The following is a 26,342-nucleotide window of genomic DNA, read 5'->3' on the forward strand; positions in this document are numbered from 1 at the left end:
TGGGACTGCACTTCAGCCAATGCAAACATACTGCCAATACAGTAAAGACATACAATAGAACTATCAGTCATGGATTGGCCTCCCCAGAGCCCCAAACCTCAACATTATTGAAGCAGTGTGGGATCATCATGACAGAGAACGGAACAAAAGGCATCTCTGAATGTTGTTTAAGAAGCCTGGAGAAGTATTCCTGAAGAATACTTAGTATCACTGTACCCGATTTATATTTTCCCAGCAAATTATAAAGAAATGGGTGACTCAAGACTTTTGCAGAGCACAACATAGCTGCGAACTGCATCTCTTTTTCGGGATGTTTGACCAAACAGGCAATCAGATACCAGCAAATTTGTATTTTAATACCATCTACATCTTAGCGGTGCATGGGTAGAGGCTTTATGGGTTAAAAAGAAAAAGAAAAAAAAAAGATCAGAGAAGCAGCAGTTTTTGTAAATTTTATTGTGAAAAATCAAACAGACTGCTAGATCAATATATATATTGATACAATGTTAATGGCCAGTAGTTCTGTTCAGCTGCAATTGTGATTCTTGAACCATGTTGGAAGTCTGCAGTTCATTCAGCTCACATGACAAAGACAAGTGAAAAAAAAACTGCCCTCCTTTGAAGCCCCACCCAACCAATTATTACCTTGTGGTGTATAAAAAAAAAGACTTCTTACTCTAAAAGTGAAATAAGAAAACTAAAAATACAAAACTTTGGTCTGCTTCCCTTGACTGGCTGTTTTCACAAATTCATTTCAGCCACAGAGGGCAGAAACAATCAGCTGTTTAAAAACTTAAACAGAAAAAAAGTCTACAAAAAACAGGTTAACCTCGCTCCTATTGAAGAAAGATAATATCAATGTCATCAAAATAGGAAAGTTAGCCCAGTACTCACATTTTTGTCAGTTGCTTATATTGTAGCTGAACCTCTGCTTCAAAGGCACGTCAGCTTTTACCTCCCTTACTCTCACGTCTTACATGTACAATGAAAACAGAACAAACACACTGACCTTAAATACAGAGTTAACCAAAATCAGAAAAAAAAAAGGAAAACAACTAGACAAGTTTGAGCGTACTGTGTAACAGCGATAAAGGACTTCCTTCATCGAAGCGCTGATTTGTCCCTCCCCATCTAATCAAATGTACAGTCTTCCCAAACTCAAACCTTCACTGCCCCCAAAACAACCTACACTATCTCTGTACTCTGCGCTGTGCAGCTGGTACTTGTTTATGTAGGTATGAAATGTATGCGCTGTGTGCATGTAGTGGAGTGGTCTTCAGAGGCCAGCGGTTTGAGGAGACGAGTAAGGGCGCGTTAGTTTGGATTCGTGGGCCTTCAGCGTCCCAATGGCATCCTTCACTGCGTGATAGATGATGTTCTTCACCTGAGGGTAAAAAATACAACAAAACCGCAGATGAGACAACACCAGACACAAAACACCTCACACCGATAAGAAATGATAACTTTTCAATGCTGCTGTGAGAAAAAAAAAAGTTCTCTTATTATCTTACTTTGAAGAGTATCATCGTGCTTTTCCTTTTATTTAACAAAAACATAGCATTGTTATATGTAAATACACGCTGTGCTGTATTTGACTATAAAACAGAGACAGAACAATCAGCTTTTCCCACTGAGAACTCTATAAACATGCTGCTGCGTTATAGTGAAGAATGGCCTCTAATATAAAGATCCACCTTTGTAACAGTGTATACACTCACTGATCACTTTGTTACACCTGTTCAGCTGCTGGTTAATGCAAATATCAAATCAGCCAATCACATGGCAATAATTCAGTGGAGCTACGTGTGTAGACATGGTCAAACTGAGTATCTGAATGGACAAGAAAGGTGATTTAGGTGACTTTAAACATTTATCTGCTGGGATTTTCCCACACAACGATCTCCTGGGCTTACAGGGAACGGGTCTGAAAAAAGTCGGAATTTCAAAGAGCATGAAAACATGGATCCATCCAACTTTAGGCCACTCAGTACTAGCTGAGCAACACTGAAGCAATCTCACAAAGCACTAATCATCTCAAACAGGTTTTTCAAACATGACCAAGAGTTCACTGCACTCAAACAACTTCCACAGTTAACAGATCCCAATCCAATAGAGCACCGGATGTGGTAGAACAGAAGATTCCCATAATGGATGTAGAAACTGTGTGATGCTGTCATGTCAATGTGAATGAAAATCTGAGGAATGTTTCCAGCACCTTGTTGAATCTATGCCATGAAAAATTAAAACTAATCTAAAGACAACCCCATTACCAGCCAGGTGTAACTAATGAAGTGTCCGCTGAGTGTGTATATATACACACAAGGGTTAACAGAACAGACACAAGAGTGTATGAAAGGTAAACAATATAATATGTGCCTGTTTCTTTAAACCCTTCAATTTTTAACACTTTATAATGCTGCTCAGGCTTCAACCCCAGTTTATAGATAACATACTGGTAACCAATCTTAATTTTATAGTTTTTAAATAACTGTCAGCAACTAATAAACTCTTTGTTCCAATAAAACGGTCATAAAACTGTGAACACAGAGTTAAGTAAACTATAGCCTACAGCTTCAAGCGACACAAGCAAACATCGTCCTCTAGTATAAACCATCCAAATAAGACATAAAACTACACACTGAGAGGAAAAACACACCCACCTGGAGTTTATCTTCATGGTTTGTGTGAGTAGTGGACAGGTGTCTGAACTCCTGGGTCAGCCTGAAACAGTGCCTCACATGCTCGGGAGACACAAAGTCCTCCGCCACCTTGATACAGCTGTACAGGTTGTGCACCTGAGCGTGCAGAAAGGACAAATGTGTTCATGGAGGTGTGAGAAAAATCACAAAAAACAGGCAGGTTCTGTCGAATCACAGGGTATGTGTACAGCTCCACTTTTCATATAAAAACAGTCTGACCTGGTGGGGAGCTCCAGCAGGGATAAATACAGCATCTCCTAAGAACTGTACAATGGCCCAACCCTGGACGCCATATTCTTCGTAGAGCCTGCGGCGGAGCACCTGGTCCAGGTACCAGCTCTGGTCATGAATTGGGTCGTGATCTGGCGGGTTCTCTTGACCTTGTTCTTCTCCCACCTGCGAAAGGTCAGGACAAGCCATTGCTTAGAAAGGATGAGCTTTTAACTAAAGTTCCCCGGCTGGCTAATTTTTGTTTGTGAACTTTAATCATCTTCTGCAGAAATCAAGCTATCATTCTACCCCAGTTTTATTTATCCAATGACAATCCTGTCCTCACAGTTTATGGTTACAAAATGTTACAGCTACAGCTAGCGACAAGCCAGCCTGAAACAGATCTGCCGGCTTGCTGACCTTGCGAAGCAGCTCCCTGATTTTCTCTGCGTCCTTGGCAGCATAGATGTGCCAGAGAGCTCCAGGCTTCTCCTTTCCCTCGTGCACCCTCCTCTTCGTCATTTCATCCACATCGCCCTCCTCAATGGTGGTCAAGACCTCTGGAGACCAAACATAAACAAACAACAGTTGTAATCGGCACTGTCTCTATAACAGCTGTAACAGAAGTTAGTTTATTTGACTTTTAGTGGCCTCTTTAAATTAGCTTTTGCACTGTGATTGTTAAATTTTTCCACAGCACTTTAAACACGACTGTGTTTTACTCTATTCCATTTCCATGAATTTCTTTAAATAGAACAATTTCATTCATATACATCCATCACAGACTCTTTTCTTGGCAGAAACGGTGCAGGGTTGTAGTTCTCAACTGGTGACAAATGACCTAAGAGGACATCAATGCTGTAAGAGTTTTATTCTGAAGTGCACTAAAAGCTCTGAATCTGCATCTTCCATGACACAAGCATGCCAAGCAGCAGGCCTGTGTGCTCATGGGTTTTCAATGAACTGTGACCACCGTATTTCCTCAATTACTGATTTCTAATGTCTTGTTTGTTTGTTTTTTTTAAAAGGTATTTTTGGTCTTGTCTCAGTAGGAATACTTTTTTAAAGTTAGTGCATTATTGTACTTCAAATTAAAAGCCCTTTAGTGTTGCAGTGCACAAAAACACTTTGATTTTAAAGGCATACAATAATACAAGAGAACCCAGACAGGCTAATTTCTTCATGCTGATCACGTCCCCCAGGCATTATTGGAGGCGCTCCTTTTAGCTGAATAAAGGTTTTCACTTGAGAAAATACGGTAATTAATATAAATGCGGCTTAAGCATTTGTATTATTGAGATCCAAATCTTTATTATTATTATTATTATTATTATTATTATTATTATTATTATATTTAATAAACTATGTTTCTAGTGCATGAAAGCATTGTACATTTCCTAACTACTAACTACTTTTTTTGGAAATATGTCGCTACTGAAAATGTAAATCCTGTGGTCAGACCAGTTGAGAACTACTGGGGCAAAGGACAGGACAAGCTGCAGACTACACAATCACATTTATGACACATAAACATTCACATTCACAGCCTACTGCTGACTTACACAGCAGCTAAAACTACTGCCTTAATAAGAGTCCACTGGACTCTCGCCATAATACTGACAGACCTTTGATTCATTAACACGAATCGAAACAAACGTGTGTAATAAAATCCGTCACGTCAGTGAACTTTCATCTTTCCCTCACCAAAAACCTGGCTGTGGTCAAAGTTTCTCATTGAAATCTAAACGTGTTTGCATTCAGCTGTAATAAACGTGCCCGTGTACGACTGCAGTTTTTTCTCTCTCTAGTCCATCATAAATAACTTCTTTACAGCTATAAGTTCAGCTCCTAGGCTACAACAGTCCTTTTATGTTAATGTTGTTGGGGTCTTTATGTATAAAAGGAAGGATACTAAGGATTTGTCTTAAACCGACTTACTAATAATGATGTGCTCATTAGAGTAATATTCTTTGGACTGTAATCACAGTGCAATAAAATAAATCCTAATAAAAGTTTTAGGTGGTTTAATGCTTCAAAATGAAAAGAAACATCCGACTGATTCTTCCTAAACCCTTCCACTGAACATTGAAAAAGCTGGGAAACTAAAGTACAATAACCCATCCAGTTTTATCCTGCACGGAGTGGCTTTCCTGACTGCACCCTTTCCACTTCCTGGGTCACCACCAGGAAGTGGAAAGGGTGAAAAATATATACAACTTAAAAAGAAAGTAGTAATTTCAGCATAATTAACTTTTGAAAGATAAATCACCAGGATGTGGAGGTCCTATTCCTAATGTTCTTTTTTGCTAACTTTGCTCAATAATGCATAACAAATCTCTTCTCCCTCTACTACTCACTTATGTCTTTGCTATAAGTTTAAAACCTCATTAACTAATTAAGAATATTAGATAAGCACACTACAGGAAAATGTAGTTTCCTACATTTCCTACTTATCCCTAATTGCGTGTGTGCAGGAGCATGAGAGTCACTCAGATGAGTGAAAAGAAGCCTGCAGAGGGGAACAGGTAATGCCAAATCTAGATGCCCTTCATTCAAACCTTTCTCCCACAGGGTAAGGACCAGAGCACAGTGCACCCAAAACTACCAAATCTCCAACCAAATGTGTCACATTTATCTAACCCAACACTGAAAATACACAGAAGGAAAATAAAACAAAAAACACGGATCTCCAGAAAGCAGCAATGCGGAAAATTTAAATGCCATATGTGGTTACTTAGTTTAATAAAGCGTGTATTTACATAGAAATCTGGAAAAAGCGTACAAAAAGCAGCAGCAGAAACTAGCAAACGGTTCCCAATGCTCTGGCCCCTACTGCACAGATAACAGAAGGATGGAGTGGAGGAGTGAAGAAGGGGAGTTAGTCAAGAAGAAGGGCATGCTACTCAAGTTATACAACTGAAAGTCTACAGACCTTTGCGTCCAGAGATTTCTGCCTCTGTGAATGAGAAATTTTGCCACAATGTAAATGAGCAAGACCCACTGAAGGGTCTTATCAGAGTCCAAGCCAAGACAACTAAAACAGTGTAGCTATAATGTTTAGGATGAGGTTGTGGAAATACTGACAAGGTTGTTCAAGAGCGATAAAGTGAGGAATGAGCGATGAAGTGTTCCAAGAAGAAAGTTCGTTAACTTGTACTCCACTTAATGCTTCACAGGATAATATGGCTTTAGTGTGCAAGGTGTGTAATATTGTTACAGAAATACTCTCACATTACAAAAATGTGTGTTTTTGGAAGTCAGGATGGATTTCAAAAACATTCATATATTACAGTAACACATTTTTACTATCAGGAACAGATATATGTGTAAATCTCACTGTCACAAGTCTGGAAAATAAAACAAAACCCTGACATTTAAAGCTTATTCCCATTTATTACTATAGCTGATTAAGTTTCTCTTTGCTTATATGGTTTTGCACGTTTACTTTTAAGCCATAAATCTGACAGAGACTCCAGATATCTGAGTGCTAAATCTGGATGTTCGGGGTTATTTACATGATGGAGTCATACCAGCTAATGTACACTGTCCCTTCTTAAATCAAATGAGCAGCAGAGGCAACAGCGTCGGAGCACCAATGTGACTCTCTTCCATTTACGGAGAGACCACAGAGGTAAAATTTTTTGCTCCTATTTGGTTCATTTTATTGGAAATCGGTTAAATAAAACAATCCTGATCTTCAATGAGTTTGTTGAAGACAGAAAGCAAGACCGTAAAAAAAGGAGACAAAGTGTGTTTAAGTCTACCAACCTTCCTCCTGGTTGTCTTCTCCGTGAGGGATGCCAACATAGACCATGACGTTGACCGCATCAGACACATCCAGGTGGAGGTTAGTGGTTCCCACCTTCCGGTCTTCAGTCGATATTAAGCCTGCAGGTTCAAATAGAGGGAAAAGAGTGATGAGAGATGAATAAATTATATCGCACATAAGGAGAGAAAGACAAAATAAATCAGACGTTGTTCTTACCATAAGCGTTGTACATCTTCGGTCCAAGGTCAGGACGCACAAAAAAGTTAGGGAGGCGCGAAGCGAGATTTAGACGACCGTCTCTTTTTGTGTACTCGGGCAAAGGGAGGTTGTCCATTAAATTGTCAAACCTGGGAAAGGTACAAGAGACATTCCCATCAATAACAGACCTTACATAAATACAAACAGGCAGAATTTACAGCTGCAAAGCATGAAAATACAAAGAAGAGATAAAATCAGTTAGCTCCTCTATGTGCTTATAAACCAAGCAGTACTATTTAATGTTCATGTAATTGTATGTCTCAGGCACATATCAGATGGCTATAACGTGCCAATCGGAAATATATTATTTGAGCCAAGTGTAAACCATAAATAAAAAATTAGCTATAGTTCCATTTGGATGGCTGAAGCGATGCTCGTGAGAGCGAACAACCGCAGAACATCACTGAAACGCTTTCTCTGTAAATGTTTTTGTGTTCCTCACCGTGTGGGCATCATGTCCCTGAAGTCTTCACCTGGAGGCCAGTCCTTTAATTTTAACACCATGGGCAGGCCATCGGCATCTTGCAGTCGCTCTGCATTCATAAAAAACACATTTAGTGACATCTGTCCAGCATCAGAGAAAAACATGCTAGATACAATAATTGGTGATCTCATGGATCCAAGTAACAAATAAAATAATTGAGGAAAAGGAGAGTTTGGATACTCACTGGAAATAACCTCAAAGCCATCCCAGAACTCTCGCACCTTTACATCAGAGATAATAGCACAATTTCTACAATTGACCAGGTCTACGTCCTGGTCTCCAAACTCCTCGCTGAAAGCATCAGGCCGCCACAACTCAGTCTTCAGACGTTTATGTATCCCTGACACCAACACAGGCTGGCCACAAAGCAGAGGTAATCAGACAGTAATGGGTGAGTTACATCAATCAATGCAATAGAATTTCAACCCATAGCTCAGTAACATCCATCTCTGCATAATTTTAACACAAAAATCAAAGAATTGGATGAAAGATGAAGTTATGCTAATCATAATTCTTACCTGTCCCTGCTTCCAGCACTCTCTGAAGATCTTCCAGTTGTTGCTGTTGCTGGGATCCTGTAGGCAAAGGAGTCGGCCATCACAGAGCCAGGAGTGTGAGGTATGTGGCTCCAAAACGCTAAGGCCCATTACACCGTCTTTGCGAGACCCTAACGCTCCGAGTTCTCCGCCTTCAGAGGCCCCGGTGCGACGGCCCTCGGCCTTCTTGGTCTCCACAACTGAGGCGATGATGTGATCCAGGAAGTTTGGAAGGCTGCTCTTCAGCTTGTCGCTCTGTCAGGTCACATAAAGATTTTGGGTTACCCAGCTATGTAGTTTTATTTGTAGCTAGCCGATACTATTGTTGAAGGAGTACAGTTTCAGTAGTTTATACACTAAAATTTACAAAGAATCAGTAGATGGTGGTAATTTTTTAATGATTTACTCCACAACTTGTGCACTTCAGAAATCTGTTGCTGCTGAAATACAACAAATAGTATTCCTGTTTTCAGCATCTAAATTTCCATATTTAAATGGACTTGAAGTATAATTTCAAGTTCAGAAACTTAGCTGAAGTTTTTGTGTTGATACATACGTTTGAAAAAAATTGATCAACGCTATATCATCATATGGAAAAATGAAAACATTTTACTTACGCCTGCTGAGGTAAAAACAGAGGGGAATGGTACCCCACTCTCTCCAGGGCCTTGGGGCAGTTTTCCTGGTCCGGAGTTGAGCAGGTCCCGGAGACTGGATCCCTCAGGTTTAGACTGGGCCATGCTGGAGCCCAGTAAAAGGCTGTTAAATAGCTTAGGGCTAGAAGCAGAAGGCTTTGACAGAGCACTGAGGGAGTCAAGGCCGAAGGGAGGTCGACTGTCTCGACTCATTATGGAGCGAAGCGAACCGGATTCTGGAGAAAGATGGGAGGAAGGAGCGACGTTATTCAGATCCTAGGTTGATGTAAACTTTTTCATGCACTAAGATTTTACGCACTCAACACTTGTAACCCACTTCTTACTTACCCTTGGTGTCATCCTTGGCTTTCTGTGTGGCCAAGTCTGCCAGCCAGTGCAGAGCAGAGCTGTTGCCTTCTCCTGATGAGCGCGACTCCTTGACAGAGGACTGTGTGAGGTTACAGGGGGAGGACGTACCACTGGTGGAGGTACTGGTACTGCCCACACTTTCTCCACCCCCACTGTCTGACGATACTGGTGTCTGTGTGGTTTCTGTTTTGATTGCTGATGTTTCTCCCTCTGATTTTGGAGTGATGCCAGTACCAGAGGTTGCACCTGCGAGACCACCCCCACTGCCCGGTGTGGACTGCTGAGACACACATAACAAGATAGCAGAGTCGTCAGTTTAGGAGCTTTCAAAGTGTAGACATGAGAAAAGAAAGCTTGGAAAGTTGTAAAACTGTACCTGTGAAATCCCATTTGGGGCAGTAGGGCGCACTAGAGGCTTAGTGTGTCGATTGGCACAGGGACAGTTGGCTTTAATACCCCACTTGCCTCTTGCTGAGTGCACCATGTCTCCTATATTGTAAAGAGCTGGAAGAGAAGGACAGTACAATCATCACACCTTTTACTGTAGCAATATTTGATCACGGGTAACATTTAATGTTCCTGCGATGGGGGAGTTGATCATAATGTACATGTTACCTGTTCCAGGTATAATTTGTGTAGGCATGAGGTTTTGTGGCTCGTGAGGTTGGCCTTTGGCACACTTCAACCAAGAGAAAACTTCATCCTCTGGAGTTTCGTCTACATCTGAAGGAAAGAATAAAGTCAACCATGTATTTCCAACACAATAAGCTAAATAAGGAATAAAATAAGACACACTAAACAGCCCTAAAGTTACTCTAATATCACTGCAGTGACTCACCCTCCCTTGGCCTGTTCCTGCGAAGCCGGTAGCAGTCCAGACACACTCCAAACCCACATTTACGACAGACCCAGTGGATGTTGAACAGGGTGGTCTCACACACATCGCACATTTCTCTGACGCCTCGCACGGCACGTTTCCAGGCCACTTTCTCTGCAGGACAATCAAAAAATAAGCAGATTAGACTTGTAGCAAACAAAACTCTAATGAGAAAACATGAGCTTGGAGAGATGTCTTTATACTTACGGTGAGGCTCCACCATCATCATGGCCTCCTTCTCAGACATCACCAACTGACAAAACTGATCTCCCACATTGGCCAGGATGTACTTGGATGTGTCGAGGTCGAGGCCTTCATGGACAGCGGGCACAGGTAGCCACAGTCCCATGGCCATAGAATCACTCTGCTGGGGACTTAAGAAACCTTCCACACGCAGCACACCTTTACGAGTGAAAGCCAGCCTAGTCACGAGCAAAAAGAGTAAAACATTAAGGTCAAAACACACATTTTTTTTTAAAATAAAGAAATACATAAATAAAATTATAAAGAAAGACAAAGCTGCGTGATCCATACCTTCTGAAATGGAAAAAACGACAGGCTACATTCGGATCATCATCGTCGTCGCTCTCTTCCCCCGTATTCCGATATTTCCGATAACGTTCCAGGCGGCATTCGCGGCACTTGTGCAAGTGAGGGGCCACATTGATGCAGGAGCCATCTTGAAGAAAGGACTCACCAGATTGCTTTAGACGACGCACCTTGCTCTGATCTTTAAGTACAGACTGACCCACTGGAAAAGAGAGTTTAGTGTTACCTCTCTTGGTAAGCTTGTTTATCACCATTTTAAAAAGTGAGAAGTGGACAAGTCTTACCTTTGAAAGGCTTGTTACGTGGACGGCTCTTAGCGGCCCCCTGGACTTTATTTTTCTGCATGATGGCTCCATCCTTGGCAGAAACAGAAGGTCCTCCTGGGATTTGACCTTTCTCCAGGCCCTCTTCATTATCACTCAGATCTGAGAGGTCACTGTTGCTGCTGGACTCAGAGTCATGTTTAGATGACTGGCCTCTGTCTTCCAAGCTAAACTTCTGAGACTGGCTCTGGTCGAAGGGCACGGGCACCTCCTCCATTCCACCAGGGCCAGCGTTTCCAAACATCGGGCAGTCTGAGGTGGATGATGGAATCTCGCTAACGTCTTGCTCCTCCTTTATCTCAGTCCCTTCACTTTGTAACGTCTGAGACGAGGCTGGTGCCGGAGAGGGGGAAGAGCTGGTTGAAGCAGCTGCTGACGATGCTGGGAAAGGAGAAGACAGAATCCCCTTAGGTGGCTCTGCCATAGTGAACAGGTTCGGCTTGCTGTCCAGCGCAGGACCCATGGACTGTGGCTCGGACCCAGTTAGGCCAACGAAAGCTGTGAGGGAGGATTTTTCCCCATATGCCAAAAATGGATTAGCAGACTCCTTGGAGTTCTGTAGAAAAAGGTTCTGGTGACTCTCTGCAGAATTAAAACCAGACTGCAGCCCTAAGCCAACTACTGAACTTCCATTATTACTGTTCTTTTTAGAAGCACTTTGGGCCCCAGAGGACACTGCTGGACCACCCACATTTAAGCCAGAGCTCCGTCCTCCTGGAGAGCCCCCCATGCCCTGGAAGGGTGATGATGATTTGTTGAACACACCATTTCCCGTTTGCTGGACCTCAGGCACTTTAGGCTGCTCAGGCTTTTTCAGCCCTTCAGTGGGGGCTGCTGGCTTGAAAAGGCTTGGAGGCTCTTTACTCAGGCTCTCAGACACTGCAGTAAAGTAATTGGTGTCCTTGGATTGGGTCTGATCAGCAGTTAGATTTAGGCTGGTGACAGACTTCTGCGACATGCACTGGAAAAACAGGTTCTGGTCTGGCTTAGGCTGAGCCTCAGTCTTTGCTCCACCAAAACTGAAGCCAAAAGGCTTGGGAGCATCCTGAGAGGCTGTGGTAGTGGTAGGAGCTCCGTTGGTCTGTGAGGTAACATCTCCAAATACAGGAGCAGTAGATCCAGCTTGGGACAAACGAAAGCCTGATGCCGTTTTAGATCCCTGAGGAACAGAAACAAAACACGGTTAAGTCAAATAATAGAGATAACAGATTGCAAAGAGCAATTTGTTGGAAATGTGTATACAGTATTGATGGTACTTGTTACATCATTGGTTTTACCTCCGTCTGGCTTCCCCAGTTAGAAGTTTTAGAGCTAAAACCCACAGAAGCTGAAAGCGAAACACTGGGAACGCTGTCTTGTGACCAAGAAATGGTGACAGGTCCTGGGGAAACAAGAGCAGCTGTTTTGGAATAAGCTGCCTGGTTGCCCTCCTCTCGTTCGAGCTGGGGGGATGAGGAGGCCTTGGGGGCTGGTGCTCCAGGAACCAAGACTGGCATCTGGCCTAGTGAGGGAAAAGACGCAGTGGAAAAGGGGGAAGGGGCTGGTTTGAGGGGAGGAGGAGTGGGTGTAATGGTGGTGGTCGAGTCTGCTGCTCCCTGTGTGGCGACCGCGCGACCGTTTTCTTTGATGTGGCCGGGATAGCGAGGAGAACTAGCGTTTGACTGGTCCATCTGGAGCGAGGAATTAATTGTTGGGGGCGAACCTCGGCCCTGAGGAAAGGTTCCATCTGAAGAGCTTCCATTTTTGGTTGTGCTGCTGACTCTTTCACCAGAGTCTCCAGCCCAAATCCCCATCGCGTCCACTGCAGTTTTGCTGGTGTCGCCGCAGTTTTGTGCGTCCGCTCCGGTATCGGCTGCTCCTTTAAACCGTTTCAAGTTCAAGTCATCCTCACCTTCTGAGGCAGTCCTGCGTCTGCGTCCGCTGTCCCCTTTCATTGTTTCGCTGTCCTTCCTTCGCCGCCCATTCTTGCCAAGCTAAAGGCAGAAAATATCCAGAAATAATTAAAAATCTAAATCTCAAATGACTTATTAACTAAACATACAGCACACAGCATGAAGAGAGTTTGATGGATATCGACTACTGAAACAACCCTACCTCCTCCTCCTCCAGCATGACGTGTATCACACGAGGATCAACCATCTGATTTTCTTCTCCCTGCAGTGCAAAAAAAAGAAAAAACAGTGTAGTCATTAAGTAACATTTATTTACACCATGAACAGTAGAATTTAATTAAGGAAAACATAAACATTACCTTATCCAAGGTAATCTCCATAATGTGAGAGATAGGGTCGTGCTGTGAGACCAGTCCAGTGGCCCAGCACTCTTCAAACTCCGGCTGGTACACACGAACTTTGCGTCCTTGAATAGTGTATGAACCTGAGGACAGGTACAATAGGAAAACAGGACTTGAGAGAATTAAATCTACATCCCTCGCATGTCATTTAAATCTGCCAGACAGACATGTTGCTTTTAAATAAAACACAGATGGTTTTTATTCTGAACTCAAATTCCTTCATTCCTCTAACAATACGGGTGACAGTGTCCAACCTGTGAAAGAGACCAGCCCAATAGAGGACTTTGTAAAATGTGAAAAATACAGAGGAGGACAGCATAATATTTAGGCCTTCCACTATAATTTGCACTAAACAAATTGCAGCAAAGGTATCGCTTAATGGGAATAGTTGTCTGCACTGTTATAGCCCATTTCCACTAGTACCTACTCAGGTCAGATTGGCTTGACTCAACTTTAAGGATTTTCCAGTAGGTGGTGGTACCTGGTACTTTTTTAGTACCTACTCAGCCGGGGTTCAAACTGATCTGAGGTCATCTGAAAACAGACTGCATGCCACCGATTAGCTAGTCAGTGGGAAGCTAATTAACTCAAGCAGCTGTGTGCCAATGTGCTTGTCTGAGTTGCTGTTGTACCATACGTGTAAATCACTAAGCTACAAAGCCACCCAAACGCCACATCAAATAAATCATAACCAGCAATTACTGGGCTTAACTTAATTAAGTGCCACTGATCAGAACTCCTTTCAATTTTAATTATGTGACAAACACCCTTAAGACACAACGTCCCAGATGTGAAATCGAGATAAAGGAAACTGGTGAAGGTTGAAACTTACCCTTCCTGAATATCTCCTGCAGTTCAAAGTCAGTACGCCAGCTGGAGATGGCAGCCTGCAGAGATGGCTGCTCCAACAGCAAAGGGTGTCTTACATCTTTATCAACCTGCAAAAGGACAGAAACCAAACTGATCTGAAGCAGCGCTCGCAGTAGAGCTGAAATGTAGAACAAAACACGTATGCAGCTTCACCCTAGATTATTAAGTAAGAAGCACTTAATGAAAACAGAAAATAATTCAATTGTTTTACATTTAAACATGTCAGTGACATTAACATGTATCCTGAGTGATAAATAGTCAATCTGTTTAATGATTGCATGAAACAGAAAACACCAGACGCTAAATCACAAAATGTTGTTGGTACTGTTTGAGATATAAGATTACAAACTTCTTTAACAAAGGCTAGAATTTTTGTATACCTCAAACCTTTGGACAGTTTTGTTGTCGGGCAGGAACTCAAAATTCTTGTTTCCAAAATACTCTACAGGAACCAAGGATCCTAAACCAACTCTGTCCACCAGAGAGCGGAAAGTCTGTGGAAAAGGCGAGAGCATGTAATGAGATAAATACAGGGAGAGAACTTACATTAGGTTTATTCAGCTCAACAACCAAAAGGAGTAACAAAAGTATGCATTTATGAATTCTTTTGTATGTCATACAATTTTGTAGATCAGTCTAATAGTCCACCACCAGTTACTTGCCACTATATTTGGTATAATCAGCACCTCGTGCATTTAGGTGTGCAGACATGGTTAATACAATCTCTTTAAGTTCAAACTGAGCATCAGAATGGAGGAAAAATAGTCATTCAACTGTCTGAATAAGGCATGGTTATTGGTTGTTGGTGTCAGACAGGCTGGACTGGGTATTTCAGACACTGCTGATCTACTGGGATTTACCCACAGGACCATCTCTAGCACTTACAGAGAATGGTCTGAAAAAGAAAGTTGCCAGTGAGCAGTAGTTCTTTGGGTAAAAATGCCAAGCTGTTGTAGACTGCTTGATAGGACGGCAACAGTAACTTGAACACCCACTTGATGAACCAAGATATGCAGAAGAGCATCTCTGAATGCAGAACACATTGAACCTTGACACAGATGGGCAACATCAGAAGGCTCTTGGGTCTTATTTCTGTCAGCTAAGAACAGGAAACAGAGTCTACGATTCACATAGGCTCACCAAAATTGAACAACAAAGGATTGGAAATATGTTGCCTGGTCTGATGAGTCTCAATTTCTGCTGGAAAATCAATCGGTAGGGTCAGAACTTGGCATAAACAGCATGAAGACATTGATCATTCCTGCCTTGCAGGCTATTGGGTTGGGTTTAATGGTGTGGGGATATTTTCTAGGCATACTCTAATCATCTTATAGCAACAGAGTATCGTATAAATGCCACAGCCTGCCTGAGTACTGTTGCTGACCAGCTGTATCCTTTTATGCCCACGGTGTGACCATATTCTGATGGCTGCTTCAAGCAGGACACACCATGTCAAAAAATCTCAAGTCATGTCTAACTGGTTTCCTGAACATGACAATGAGTTCACTGTATTGAAATGGCCTCGACAGACACCAAATCTCAATCTGATAGAGCACCTTTGGGATGTGGTGAAACAGGAGATTTACATCACAGATGTATTAGATGTATTCATTAGTTCTGCAGCTATCAATTATTTTAGTTATCGAGTGTTCGATCAATTATCTGATTAACTGAATATTACTTTGTCATATCAATGAGCAACGATAAATATTCAAAAGAGAGGAAACGGATCTTTCAAACTGCACTGCTAATTGCAATTTCTAAAATGGATAGTTTAACTGAATACGTCTGCCAAAACAATTCAAACCTCTTGTTGTATTTAAATATCATATTAAAATTATATTTTAAAGAAAACAATTTCTTAAATCCAGAGTAACAGTAATTTCAAAAAAAGAAAAAAAAGGTATATACACAACCTAAGCTGAGGCACAGAATAAAACTGTCTTCTTTCAATGTGTTCTTCCATTAATAGGAGGAAAAAAAGAGTTCTGACTGTACTGTATCACCTGGACGTAGTAGATCTGGTGGGTGTTCAGGCGTATGTGTTTTCTGTGTGTGTGCTCGTGTGTCTGTAAATGATGACTGCAATGAAGAAAAGCAAGCATGTCCACATTTTTAAAACTGAAGTTTTCCCTGGGCTTTTAAATGCAATATTTTCTACTGCAGAAAACAGACGTTCTAACGGTGTAGATGTAATAATTAATGGTAATAGTTGATGTCAATAATTCAGTGTCCATGTCAGCAGCCTCGAGTTTAACAGGCCCATGTATATTTTTACTGGTCTGCAGTAAAAATATTTCAAATCACAAATGTGGGTGACACATTCGCATTTACATGGTGACAACTGAGCGCTACCAAGTTGTTGGATTAACCCAAAGCATTGAACCAAAAAAATGCATCAACCATTTTTTAAGATTATTGAAGGTATTCAATGATTTAATGCAGCTCTAATGTGTAACCAACAACACAACCAGTAACCAACTGGGAACCAGTTGGTTACTGTAACCAGTAACCAACTGGTTCCTATTGGTAGTTCCTATTGGTAGCAACTACCAATAGGAACCAGAATATTCCAGGAATGACACCATTACTTTGTTGAATCTATACCATAAAATATTAGGGACAGTTCTGGAGGCACTTGCAAGGTGTAACTAATGAAGTGGCGAGTGAGTGTATAAACTGGCCAATTCCAAAACCGAAACGTCTATGAAAGGGTAAAACAGACTGCACATTGACCTGGCCTTCTGTTTACTATCGGGACGATAAGTAACATAAGCAGTTAATGATGTGCTGACTTTCCTGTCTGCCCTCAAGGTGATCATTAAGCCAGTTGTATATATGTATGTACTAAAAGTCCATGCGTCAACACATGCAAGCATTTTCCTTGTTTTTTTGTTGTTGTTTTTTAAATGTGCAAGTAGACAATGTTTTGCAATTGCACTCAAACCGTGCAGATCATTTTTTGTTAATTCTTTGTCATACATTGGTCCCAAAATGTTGATGTTGAGTCATTTTCATATAAATAAGAAAACAGCACTCTCACACTGATTACACAAAGAAATATAGAAACAAATAATACAATTATAACGTGCTTTATGCATTTACATTAAACATGGATGCTCTGATCTTATGCAAGTAAAACATCAAGCACTGAATCAAACTCCATAGTAATTGACTCATTTTGTAGTTATCGTTGCCAATATCCAGCTGCAAGTGTTAGCTGTTCAAAACACGTACCAGATGATTGTAACCTTCAGATTGGACATTATTATACTTATATGCAAATGTGCACTGCAGAGCGTACAACAATGACTAAAATAACTCCCAGTGTGGATGTGGAAGGTGAGCAACATGTAAATGGTGCTTTAATTTGTTTTTTGTCTCCTCTCGATGAGTCGGGAGACACCAGTGTGGGATCAGGTGCACACTTTATTTTCAAATGAATTTCAATGACCAAAAGAGTTATCCAATTTCCATTCACTTTACATTCCAAGCATAAATCTGATCTAAGTACAGCTCACTCTATTCCCCATTCACAGATGGAGCCCAGACTATTTGGGTGGTTAATGGTTTTGCTTGTTTCCAGCTGAGCACTCACCAGAGCAGGCCAGGCTGGTGTCGAGGCTCCACTTGTGTCGGTGACGTCGCTACGACGGGCCCAAACAATGGAGTCTTCTACCAGCACAGCTTTCACCCCCTCGTCATACACCTGCACCCAAGAACAGCGCTGCGAAGCATTCTCAAACTCCACAAATACCTGCAAAATCAACCAGAACATACACACAAGGACTGTGAAGTGATGAAGCAAGTGAAATTACTGCAGACTCTCACACTTTCAGGAAATCGCAAGTCTAAACAAACAAAGCAAATCTGATTCCTTACAAAGGTATTAAAATATCAAATTCGATACAAAGTTAATTAATATATTACCATCACAGGATGTTAAACTGTATTTTGGTTTTCTGAATTAAGTGAACTGCATGCTCCAACAGGTTTATATAACCTATATGTATAATATGTGTAAAATATGTATAATCCACATTTAATTTAACTTAAACTTCAAGGAGGCTGAGTACTGCTAGAGGAAAACTTGAGATATCTTTTGTTATGTTTTCAGGTTAGCCCTCAAAACCCCGGGCTGCTGTTTGGCTTTTCTAAGTGAAAAAACATCTGCACATTTACTCAGTAACATCATCTGTGGAAAAGAAAAACTTGGTAAGGTTTTGAAAAGTCCCCTTAACCATGCTGTCCAGCCCAGTGAGAAATCTGAAAAAAGATGTGTGATTTGGAGAGTAAATAACAGCCATACAAGTATGAGTCAGTCAACACTCGCTATAGAAGTGAAGAACACCAAATGGTAAGTCCACTTGCAGTTCTGGGTCCTACTCTACTATGAATGTGCCCTGCTTGAAAAATAGTACTGGCTGTGGATACCAAGAACAAGATTTATAAAACTGTCATATTCTGTCCAAATGGTATTAATTTCATTTGTCTTTTTCCCCAGTAACCATAACTGTATTTGCTAGTTCTGAAAAACAAATAAACAGAACCAGACACGGGATATTACCATCACAATCAGCGTTAATAGTAGTCATTATGGCTGCCATGATTAGTCGACTAGTCAGGATTACGTCAACTATCAAAATTGTCGACGACTAATTTAATAGTCAACGTGTCGTTTGAAGCTTTTTCAGATCCCAAAAGACACAGAAATAAGTAGTAGGATTTAAGAGTGTAATAACGGACTAAAATAGAAGATGGCAGCACTGCACGTACAAGGAATCCAGCTGCCGTTAAACCCTGAAGAAGAAGAAGCAGTGTCCGGTATCGTGGCTGTGTTCAAATTCAGGAACCGCATACTCCTGAACCTGCATTTGTAGGCCAATTACGTTACAGCAACACAATGAAGGCTGTCAAATTCGAAGACTCCTCCAAACCCGCCCTTCATTTCCCCAGATTTGAAGGATGGGTCGGATGTATCTTTCGTGGCCCAACCTATCCCAGAATTCATAGCGCGGCCCTGCTCAGTTTCCTACAATGGCGGCAGCTACTTAGTTTTAATATTTCTTTTATTATTCTTTCTGGGTCAAAAACTAATCTTTAACATATTTTCAGGCGAGAATGTAGCTGTGTAAACTTCAAATATCTGCTCGGTTTACCAAGACATCACATATTTTCAAAAGCACTCCAACGTTTTTGGAGACGTCTGTTACCCACCAGCTCGATAGCTAGCCGGGGTTCAAGGCTCACTAGAGAAGGTGAGAACACCGGACTCCCGGCAAATCGTTTTCGAACCCACCGCCATCTTTCGCTACTCAGGTTAAACATAGATAACTTAGATAACTTAAAAATGTTAGTGTTTGGCTTTTTTCAGTGTTTTATTTGTTCCTGAGTAAATCGGTTTGGCTGAGATTAAAGTTATAGTTTTTACACAGCTGAATAAAGGTCAAGCAGACAACTGATTATCAGAAGTGTCAGATGCTCGAGAATATACTCCGGTGTCCTGTTATATTTAAGATAGCAATGAGCAGATGGCTGAGTTTATTAAACTCCACCGAAACAATATATTTAATTAAAACTATCATCTTGTCTTCATTTTTAGTTAGCACATATCTTAAATACTTCAAGCTGTAAGGTAATGATAGTTATATAAGAGCAGATATTCTGGTGCAATAAGCTGTACGTTTTACGTCCAACTGATGCATGATCTGATTAGTCGACTAATCGCAAAAATAATCGGTGACTAGTCGACTATCAAAATAATAGTTTGTGGCAGCCCTGGTAGTCATACTATTTTTCTTTGGAGAAAACGAATTGTAGATGCTCACAAAACACGAGCTGGATATACAAAGTTATTACAGCTGCTCCAAGAGTCAAGAACTGGAGTGAGAAGTGTCAAGAAATTCAAAGATTGCCACACAGTACAGAACAAGGACAACCTGGTGAAACATTATGCACACTGGAAGCGTGACCTTTGGCCACATGAGATGAAACTGGAGCTTTTTGATCACAGACACTCAGCTTATGTTTGGAGAAAGAACATCAAGCCCACAGTGAAACATGGTGGTGGGAGTATTATGCTGAGATGACGCTTCAGTGCTTCTGGAACTAGGAATCTCGTCCCATGGAATAGTGAAGAAAGAAGGACACGTAAAGATTCACATTCAAATGATCGGCTACACAAAGTGACAAAGTAAACATAAGAACACCAGAGCTCCCACTTCTCACAAAGGACTACAGCTGTTTAATGGAGATTCCAGTCTTCCAGACTCCCACCGTCTCTTCTTCTGGTCACATTTGTTTACACTTCGGGTGGGAATATTACAGCATGTTATTGATTAACACTATCTATGAAACTGATCAGCAACGACCCAGTTTTAATAGAAAAGGTTTCCCCCAACCTTTTAAGCAGTGCATTTGCATAATGACTGAAACTAGCACCAGTGATAAACAATGGGCTGTGAGGTCAGTTTCTTGATCATTAATTTGCAAGAGAGAACGAGAGAGCCCGAATGGCAGCACCAGGTACTTGTAAGCTGCCCCCTCGAATACAAACCTCAAAAACTGCCTGTTGTTCATTTGTATAGCCACATGAAAATAAGCATCTGTTAGACTGCTGGCTGCAAACCAATCTTGCGGGCCAACTTCATTCAAAAGCTGTCTGAGTGTCATCATCTTGAACTTGCACGTTCGTAACTATTTGTTTAAGACTCACAGGTCGAGTATGGGACAAAGCTCTCCCCCTTTTTTTCTGACAACAAAATAACAACTGTACCAACCTTTTTCTTACTCCGAAGGGGAGAATATTGGTATTGTTTTGTTCTGTAATTGCGCACTTGTTTCCTCCCTTAGTATCACTGCTGCTTCCTTGCAAACACAGGTTTTTACAATTCTGCGGAAACAAGGCGGCTTGGCCCAGAACTGCAAACGGTAACAAGGAGTCCCTAAGCATCCTTAATTGATTGTATCACTGGAACATGCAAGTTCATACAGTTTGTTGCAGGCACCTTTATTGGGGCACACCAATGAAATACAGTGGGGACGCTTGATGTGGCATTGGCACCTGATGTTTTAACACACCCAAACTGGGAGTTACAACCTGAGACATCTTGTGTGCAGGGGCTTTGTGCTTGGGAGACGGTGCTGGGAAAGTACAACGCCTTCTAGGACTGATGCTAGGACTGCGCCTCTTACTGTATCCTTGCCGCTGGAGCCCCTCTCCGCTCAATCCCACACCTAGGACGACTAAGGCTTTTTCATCCTTGGCGTTCGCTTGAATGTGGACCTTTGCTCCAAGCCGACTGGCATGGAACTCGAGCCGGAGGCTGCGCTCTCACTGAAGGTTCACCCACAGCAGGAGCGGGTGCTGCTCTTGCCCGGCAGCAGAAGAGCAGTAGGACTATGAGAGCTAGTTAGTTGGGCTTGGTATGACGTCTGGGGATGATGTCACGCAGTGCCTGTTTGCTTCTTCCACAGATCAAAGCCTTAATGGCTTTGATTGATTGCCCAAATAACTCGGCAGCAAATACACAGCCCTGTCATCATGCACATATCATCACAAGTCAAGACGTAAACAGAGGTTTCCTCTTCTAATATACGCAGAGGGATGAAATCCTGTACTGTATGTGTTGTACCGAGTGAATCAACTGAACGAGAACTATAATTTTATAGGTGAAATGTAGCCGTACTTATTTGGATGCCTGGACATATACTCTGAAGGCAGCAAACTTGCAGAGACAATACCAAGCAAACTGCTTAACCTTCAGGTAGTGATGTTTTGCCACTGTGCAAGACAAACAACAGGGAAAAAACGTTCCAAAACCTTGGTATATCCCACGCAAAAGGCAACAGATTTTCTAACTTTGTCCATGTGGCATCAAGCTCTACGGTAATTGTTCAGATTTTAAGGTTTTGCTGCACTCGTCTCATGTATCTGCAGCCTTCCAAATACAGTACTCTATGAAATCCACAGATCTCAGTGTCAAAAGCTTTCACTGGTCCAAATAAATCATAGGTAATAACCGCTTGTCTGCAGCACATATGGAGAGTATTTGCGGCGAGTAAGTGATCCATGATTTCCATGGTTCTTTGGTTTTACTTTTCCAAAGGTAACAAGGAATAAAAATCCCCAACATGTCAAGGATTAATGACTTTAAAAAAAAAAAATCAACCAAAACCAGTCTCTTCTCAACTTCATCAGATATCTTCACAATCCAGTGTTTCTCTGTATAGACAGGTGCATATGCATTAATGACTAAATACCTATACTCCACCTCCACAGTGTTAGACTGCAGCTCCAAACTACTGTGGCCCTGGAGCTTGTAGTGCATCCACCACAGCTGAAGGTCTAGCATCACCACCTGCCGTCCAAGACAGTGATGTTGGAGTACATGTGACAAAAGAAGCATCCTCTCTGGAGAATTATCTGAATGATAGAGGGCCCCTGCAACAGCAGCCTGGCAAGTGATCCGGTGCGTAGGGAAAACAGAAGACAGGACAGCCAGGACTAGCAGGTTTGCAGCCACTGGAGTTTCATGGTAACTGCGAGGAGTCTGTCCACTTGTAAACTGACTGCAAAGAGACTCAGTCTCTCAGACAGACTTTGAAAAACTGCCAGATACAACAAAAAGGCCATCTGTTTTCATTTATACAATAAGCGCCATATGTTAAAATCATGAACTGCCAAAGGTCTAAAATGCAGGAATGCAGAAACTTTACTAAAATTAGTTTATTGCTTGATTTTAGTCACTTTTGCCACTATTCTGACAATCTGTTTTTGTCAGAACACCAGCTGCAACAACTTGGTTAGTACTGTTTTAGCTTTTTAAGTTTGCACATATAAGTACCATGCTCCTAGGGGATCTAATGTCATTCAATGAAGCAGGAACGACCACAAAGTGAGCTTTGAGTACCCTACCAAATGCCGCTTGTTGCAAAACCTTCTTAATCTAAATTTGGTGTTGCTTTTTATGAATACAGAGCATACGTTCTTCTTTCTTTGTTGTTAGGATCTGGTCCTGACAGCCTGCACTGAAATCTATGAGATAAGATAATCAGAAAGCACGTGTGATAAAACGTATCGGACGGTTAAAGATGATAAGAAGCAAAAATTCATAAATTTCTGTATGGCATCTACGACCATCAGTCATCTTAGTGGCTGGATCATTAATGTAATTTCATTTGCCTGCCTATTTAATAAATCTTGTGTACCTTCAAGTCCAGATCAAGCTGGGATGACAGGAAGAGAACCTAGGATCAACAAGGAGAAGCCATACTAAGGTTTCTGCAGGTTCACTTAGGGAAGGATCATTAACGATTGCCTCCGGCTGCCTTTGTCTCCACGTTACCAGGGGGCCTGGTCCAGTCTGCCATCAGCAGCACACACTAAAGGTGTTGGATGGCTCTTGGCCTAACCCCCTGTCTGCAACTGAGGAAGGCTTGACACTCTGTTACTTTACTAGTGACTTCCTTGCAGGTTTTCCAGCTGTGCGGTGCAACTAGGGCCTCTCGTCAGCTGTCTACACCCAGAGAACACCTGCAGTGGAGGCAATGGTTTTTGAGTTGTTAGTTGAAATATGACCCCAACTAGCCCATATGACCATATATTGAAGTCACTGGACCCTTACCTGTATTCGCAAATGGGCTCAATCGGACTTCGCTCAGACCTTGTAACAGGAAGAGAGCATTTATGTCCGATCACACTTCTGATCGAACATGTTCTCATATCCACATCTTGTGGGAAACATGTAGAAAGGTTCAGGGCTACAGGGCATATATGGTCTAGTGTGGATCTAACTGATAAAATGTGTCCCTTCACAACACATTTTCATTTATTTATTTGGGTTTCAGTTCAAATACACTCAAAGTTTAGATAAATTCAATGTTTAAAAGACACTGTGCTCTTTGGAAAGTTAACTTAATATTGACCAAAAATCATTGTAGTGGGATTTTTTTCTGATCGTGGCTGAGCGCTGCCCTACAAAGAAGAAAAAACATTACAACTACCAATCTATCCTTCATCTTCTTCACTAGACCACTGACTCACACCTGCCAGCTACACCTCTTTAAAAAGGTTAGCACATAAACAAGCTTTTCACACGTTTTTAGACTGATCAGTTAGCCCACCTATTTTTTCAAAGCTCAGATTTTCTGACATGTCCTTACATGTTCACTGGATGGTGGGGCTCTGAGAAGTAAACACCGGTGGCATAAACCCTCCAAGCTGGACAGACCCCTGACAAATACAGCAAGGTTTAAAAGCATAAAAGGGTGTGCAGTACCACATGTCCAAGTCCTTTTGTTTATCACTGATGGAGCAGGTTATCAGAGCAGGAGACGAACATGGATAGAAGATGTTTTTCATTATGTTTTTATAATTATGCATCGACATGCAAGATAAGGGCAGAGCACAGGAACAAGTTCTCACACAAGAAGTAAATTCCTCAGTTTAAGATGTATTTCCCAAGAAAAAAAACAACAATTAGGAAATGCACACCTAAGATCAATAAGTAGTATTGCTACTCTTTAGATAAAAGCAAACAAAAAAGAGGACTAAGGGCTACATTTTTTGTAGTAGCTTGCTTTTTCTAATAAACAAAAAGATAAAACATCGGAAGCGATTACATTTTTTTCTTAAAACTCCATTTTTACTTTACTTGATAAACAACATTAAAGTAGACAGATTAGTCATAATCATCCTCATTCTAATTGTTTAATTAAAAAACGATGTGTTATCTGTTAATGTCAATTCAAATGCATGCTACTGTAATAACCCGCATTTGGACTACAAAGTGCAGCTGTCATGTAGGTCAACCACCGCCACCCAGTTTTCAAAAACTCTCCCAATTGTTGGGCTCGGCAACACTACACTTTCATTCATTCATTCTAATTACCACCGCGAGCAACAGTGTGAATACTTAATAATCTGGACGCAGAGTACGCTCGCAGGGATTCCTGGTTCGCCCCTTTATGAACTTGTAAGGCCTTTAACTAGACAAGCCTCAGCCAACGGTGGAAGCTCATCAACCTTTACGGTTACTCTGTGACTGCCGGCGATTTGTTTCAGTGCAATGAACGCTTAGTTAGCTCTAACGTATCGATGCTTTCCAAATTCGTGCTAAATAGTTAATGAATAACACTGAAGCTGGGTGTCAGAGAGCTGAAAAGCGAACAAAGCAAAGGCCAAAAAAAATCCCCGGCCTCGAGTTTAGCTGCGCCCCAGTGGCTGCGACTTGGAGCTAGCCAGTATGTCCAAAAGCTAACATAAAATACTAGCAAATGTAGCATCGGTGCTAGGTAAAAATGTGTTCGCTAATGTAGAGCACATAATAAACAGCTGGTACACTGTACACTATGTTAACTGTTGTGTATTTAGCTATGCAGGACGGCATCAGCTGAATGTAAACACTGACCGTTAGCCCCGCTGCAGTGGTTGTTGTTGTCGCCTCCCCGACGCTAACCTCCGGGGCGGCCAGGCCGATGACACTCACTGCCCGCACAGTTCCCCGAAGCCAGTCCCGGGCCCAGGCAGCCTGCTCCGACTCGGATCCATTCGCGGACCTGCCGTCGTCGAGGAGCAAAAGCAAACGCTTCCCTATCAATTCAAGAGAGTCCTCCATGGTTTGCTCACAGGCTAGCTGCCTCTAGTAAGCCACCATAAACAGTGTTAACTTCTCCGCTTGGGATGGGAACTCAAGAAAGCTAAGGTTAGGGTACGATCGCAAAACAGCTTTAAGCTCGGTGCACAATACGGCTCGATTCGACGGTTGCGCTGCACCCCGGGGACACGCGGCTGAGGACCGGGTCACGCCAGGAATTCACCCAGTCGAAACGTTTTTGTCCTCGGTGTTAACGCGACTATCCAGCTCTGTCCGCCATTTAGCCCTGCAACAATCAAACGCACTCCTCGTATTCAGGCAGCACTGCGGAGACACGGAGAAAGTGTGCGCAAACAGCGACCTCTAGCGACAGGACCGCAGAGCACCTCAAAGATAGCTGCTTTATTTTTCAGGATTTTCCGCAGTGTTAACCAGAGATAGCTGGACCAGCCCAACTACACTGCAAATGGTTAAAATACTTTTATCAAAACGATTATTTACATTATTTATATTTAATTTGATTCAACAACCTATTGATTTATTTTACAGGGATATTCACTTGTTACAAAGATCACAAGAAATAACATATGTAAATTTGTTGTTAAAATTTAAGTCTTCAATTGTACAAAAATACTGCCAGTAAACAAGGAAATAAGCTTGGAGTAAGCGCACAATGTGTCATCTAATGAATACATGTATTACTGTGATTGAAATTATTTTTTATGAGGATCACTGTGGTTATTGTTGTTGATTGTGACCACTAGGAGGTGCTACATCGCCACAAAGCCATCATTAAAGGGCAATGACGAGACTTCCAAGTGAGGCTTTAAAACAGTTTAAAAGAAATTTAATAAATGTGCCTTTCTATCTATT

At 41.8% G+C, this 26,342-nt stretch overlaps 1 protein-coding gene across 3 annotated transcripts; it reads right to left on the bottom strand.

The window, feature by feature from the left end:
* Positions 1-438: 438 nt before the first annotated feature.
* On the bottom strand, positions 439-25,819 carry kdm3b (lysine (K)-specific demethylase 3B). Of its 3 annotated transcripts, none has more exons than XM_085179707.1 (25): positions 25,284-25,819; positions 17,471-17,629; positions 14,253-14,366; positions 13,835-13,940; positions 12,961-13,085; positions 12,804-12,863; positions 11,987-12,682; positions 10,671-11,868; positions 10,372-10,588; positions 10,045-10,259; positions 9,799-9,951; positions 9,576-9,683; positions 9,337-9,464; positions 8,940-9,237; positions 8,574-8,827; positions 7,939-8,211; positions 7,605-7,776; positions 7,379-7,469; positions 6,895-7,025; positions 6,678-6,797; positions 5,842-5,865; positions 3,330-3,469; positions 2,919-3,095; positions 2,661-2,795; positions 439-1,384 (listed from the first exon to the last, which is right to left on the bottom strand). In XM_085179707.1, the coding sequence occupies exons 1-25, from the start codon at positions 25,488-25,490 to the stop codon at positions 1,277-1,279; spliced, it is 5,409 nt and encodes a 1,802-aa protein (XP_085035833.1). In that variant the 5' UTR covers positions 25,491-25,819; the 3' UTR covers positions 439-1,276. The 3 variants fall into 3 exon arrangements, with proteins under 3 accessions (XP_085035833.1, XP_085035824.1, XP_085035843.1); XM_085179698.1 differs by having other exon boundaries at positions 8,940-9,240; XM_085179717.1 differs by lacking the exon at positions 5,842-5,865 and having other exon boundaries at positions 8,940-9,240.
* Positions 25,820-26,342: the final 523 nt, after the last annotated feature.

The sequence above is a fragment of the Neolamprologus multifasciatus genome, chromosome 2 (assembly GCF_963576455.1).
Source record: "Neolamprologus multifasciatus chromosome 2, fNeoMul1.2, whole genome shotgun sequence".
Taxonomy (NCBI): Eukaryota; Metazoa; Chordata; class Actinopteri; order Cichliformes; family Cichlidae; genus Neolamprologus; species Neolamprologus multifasciatus.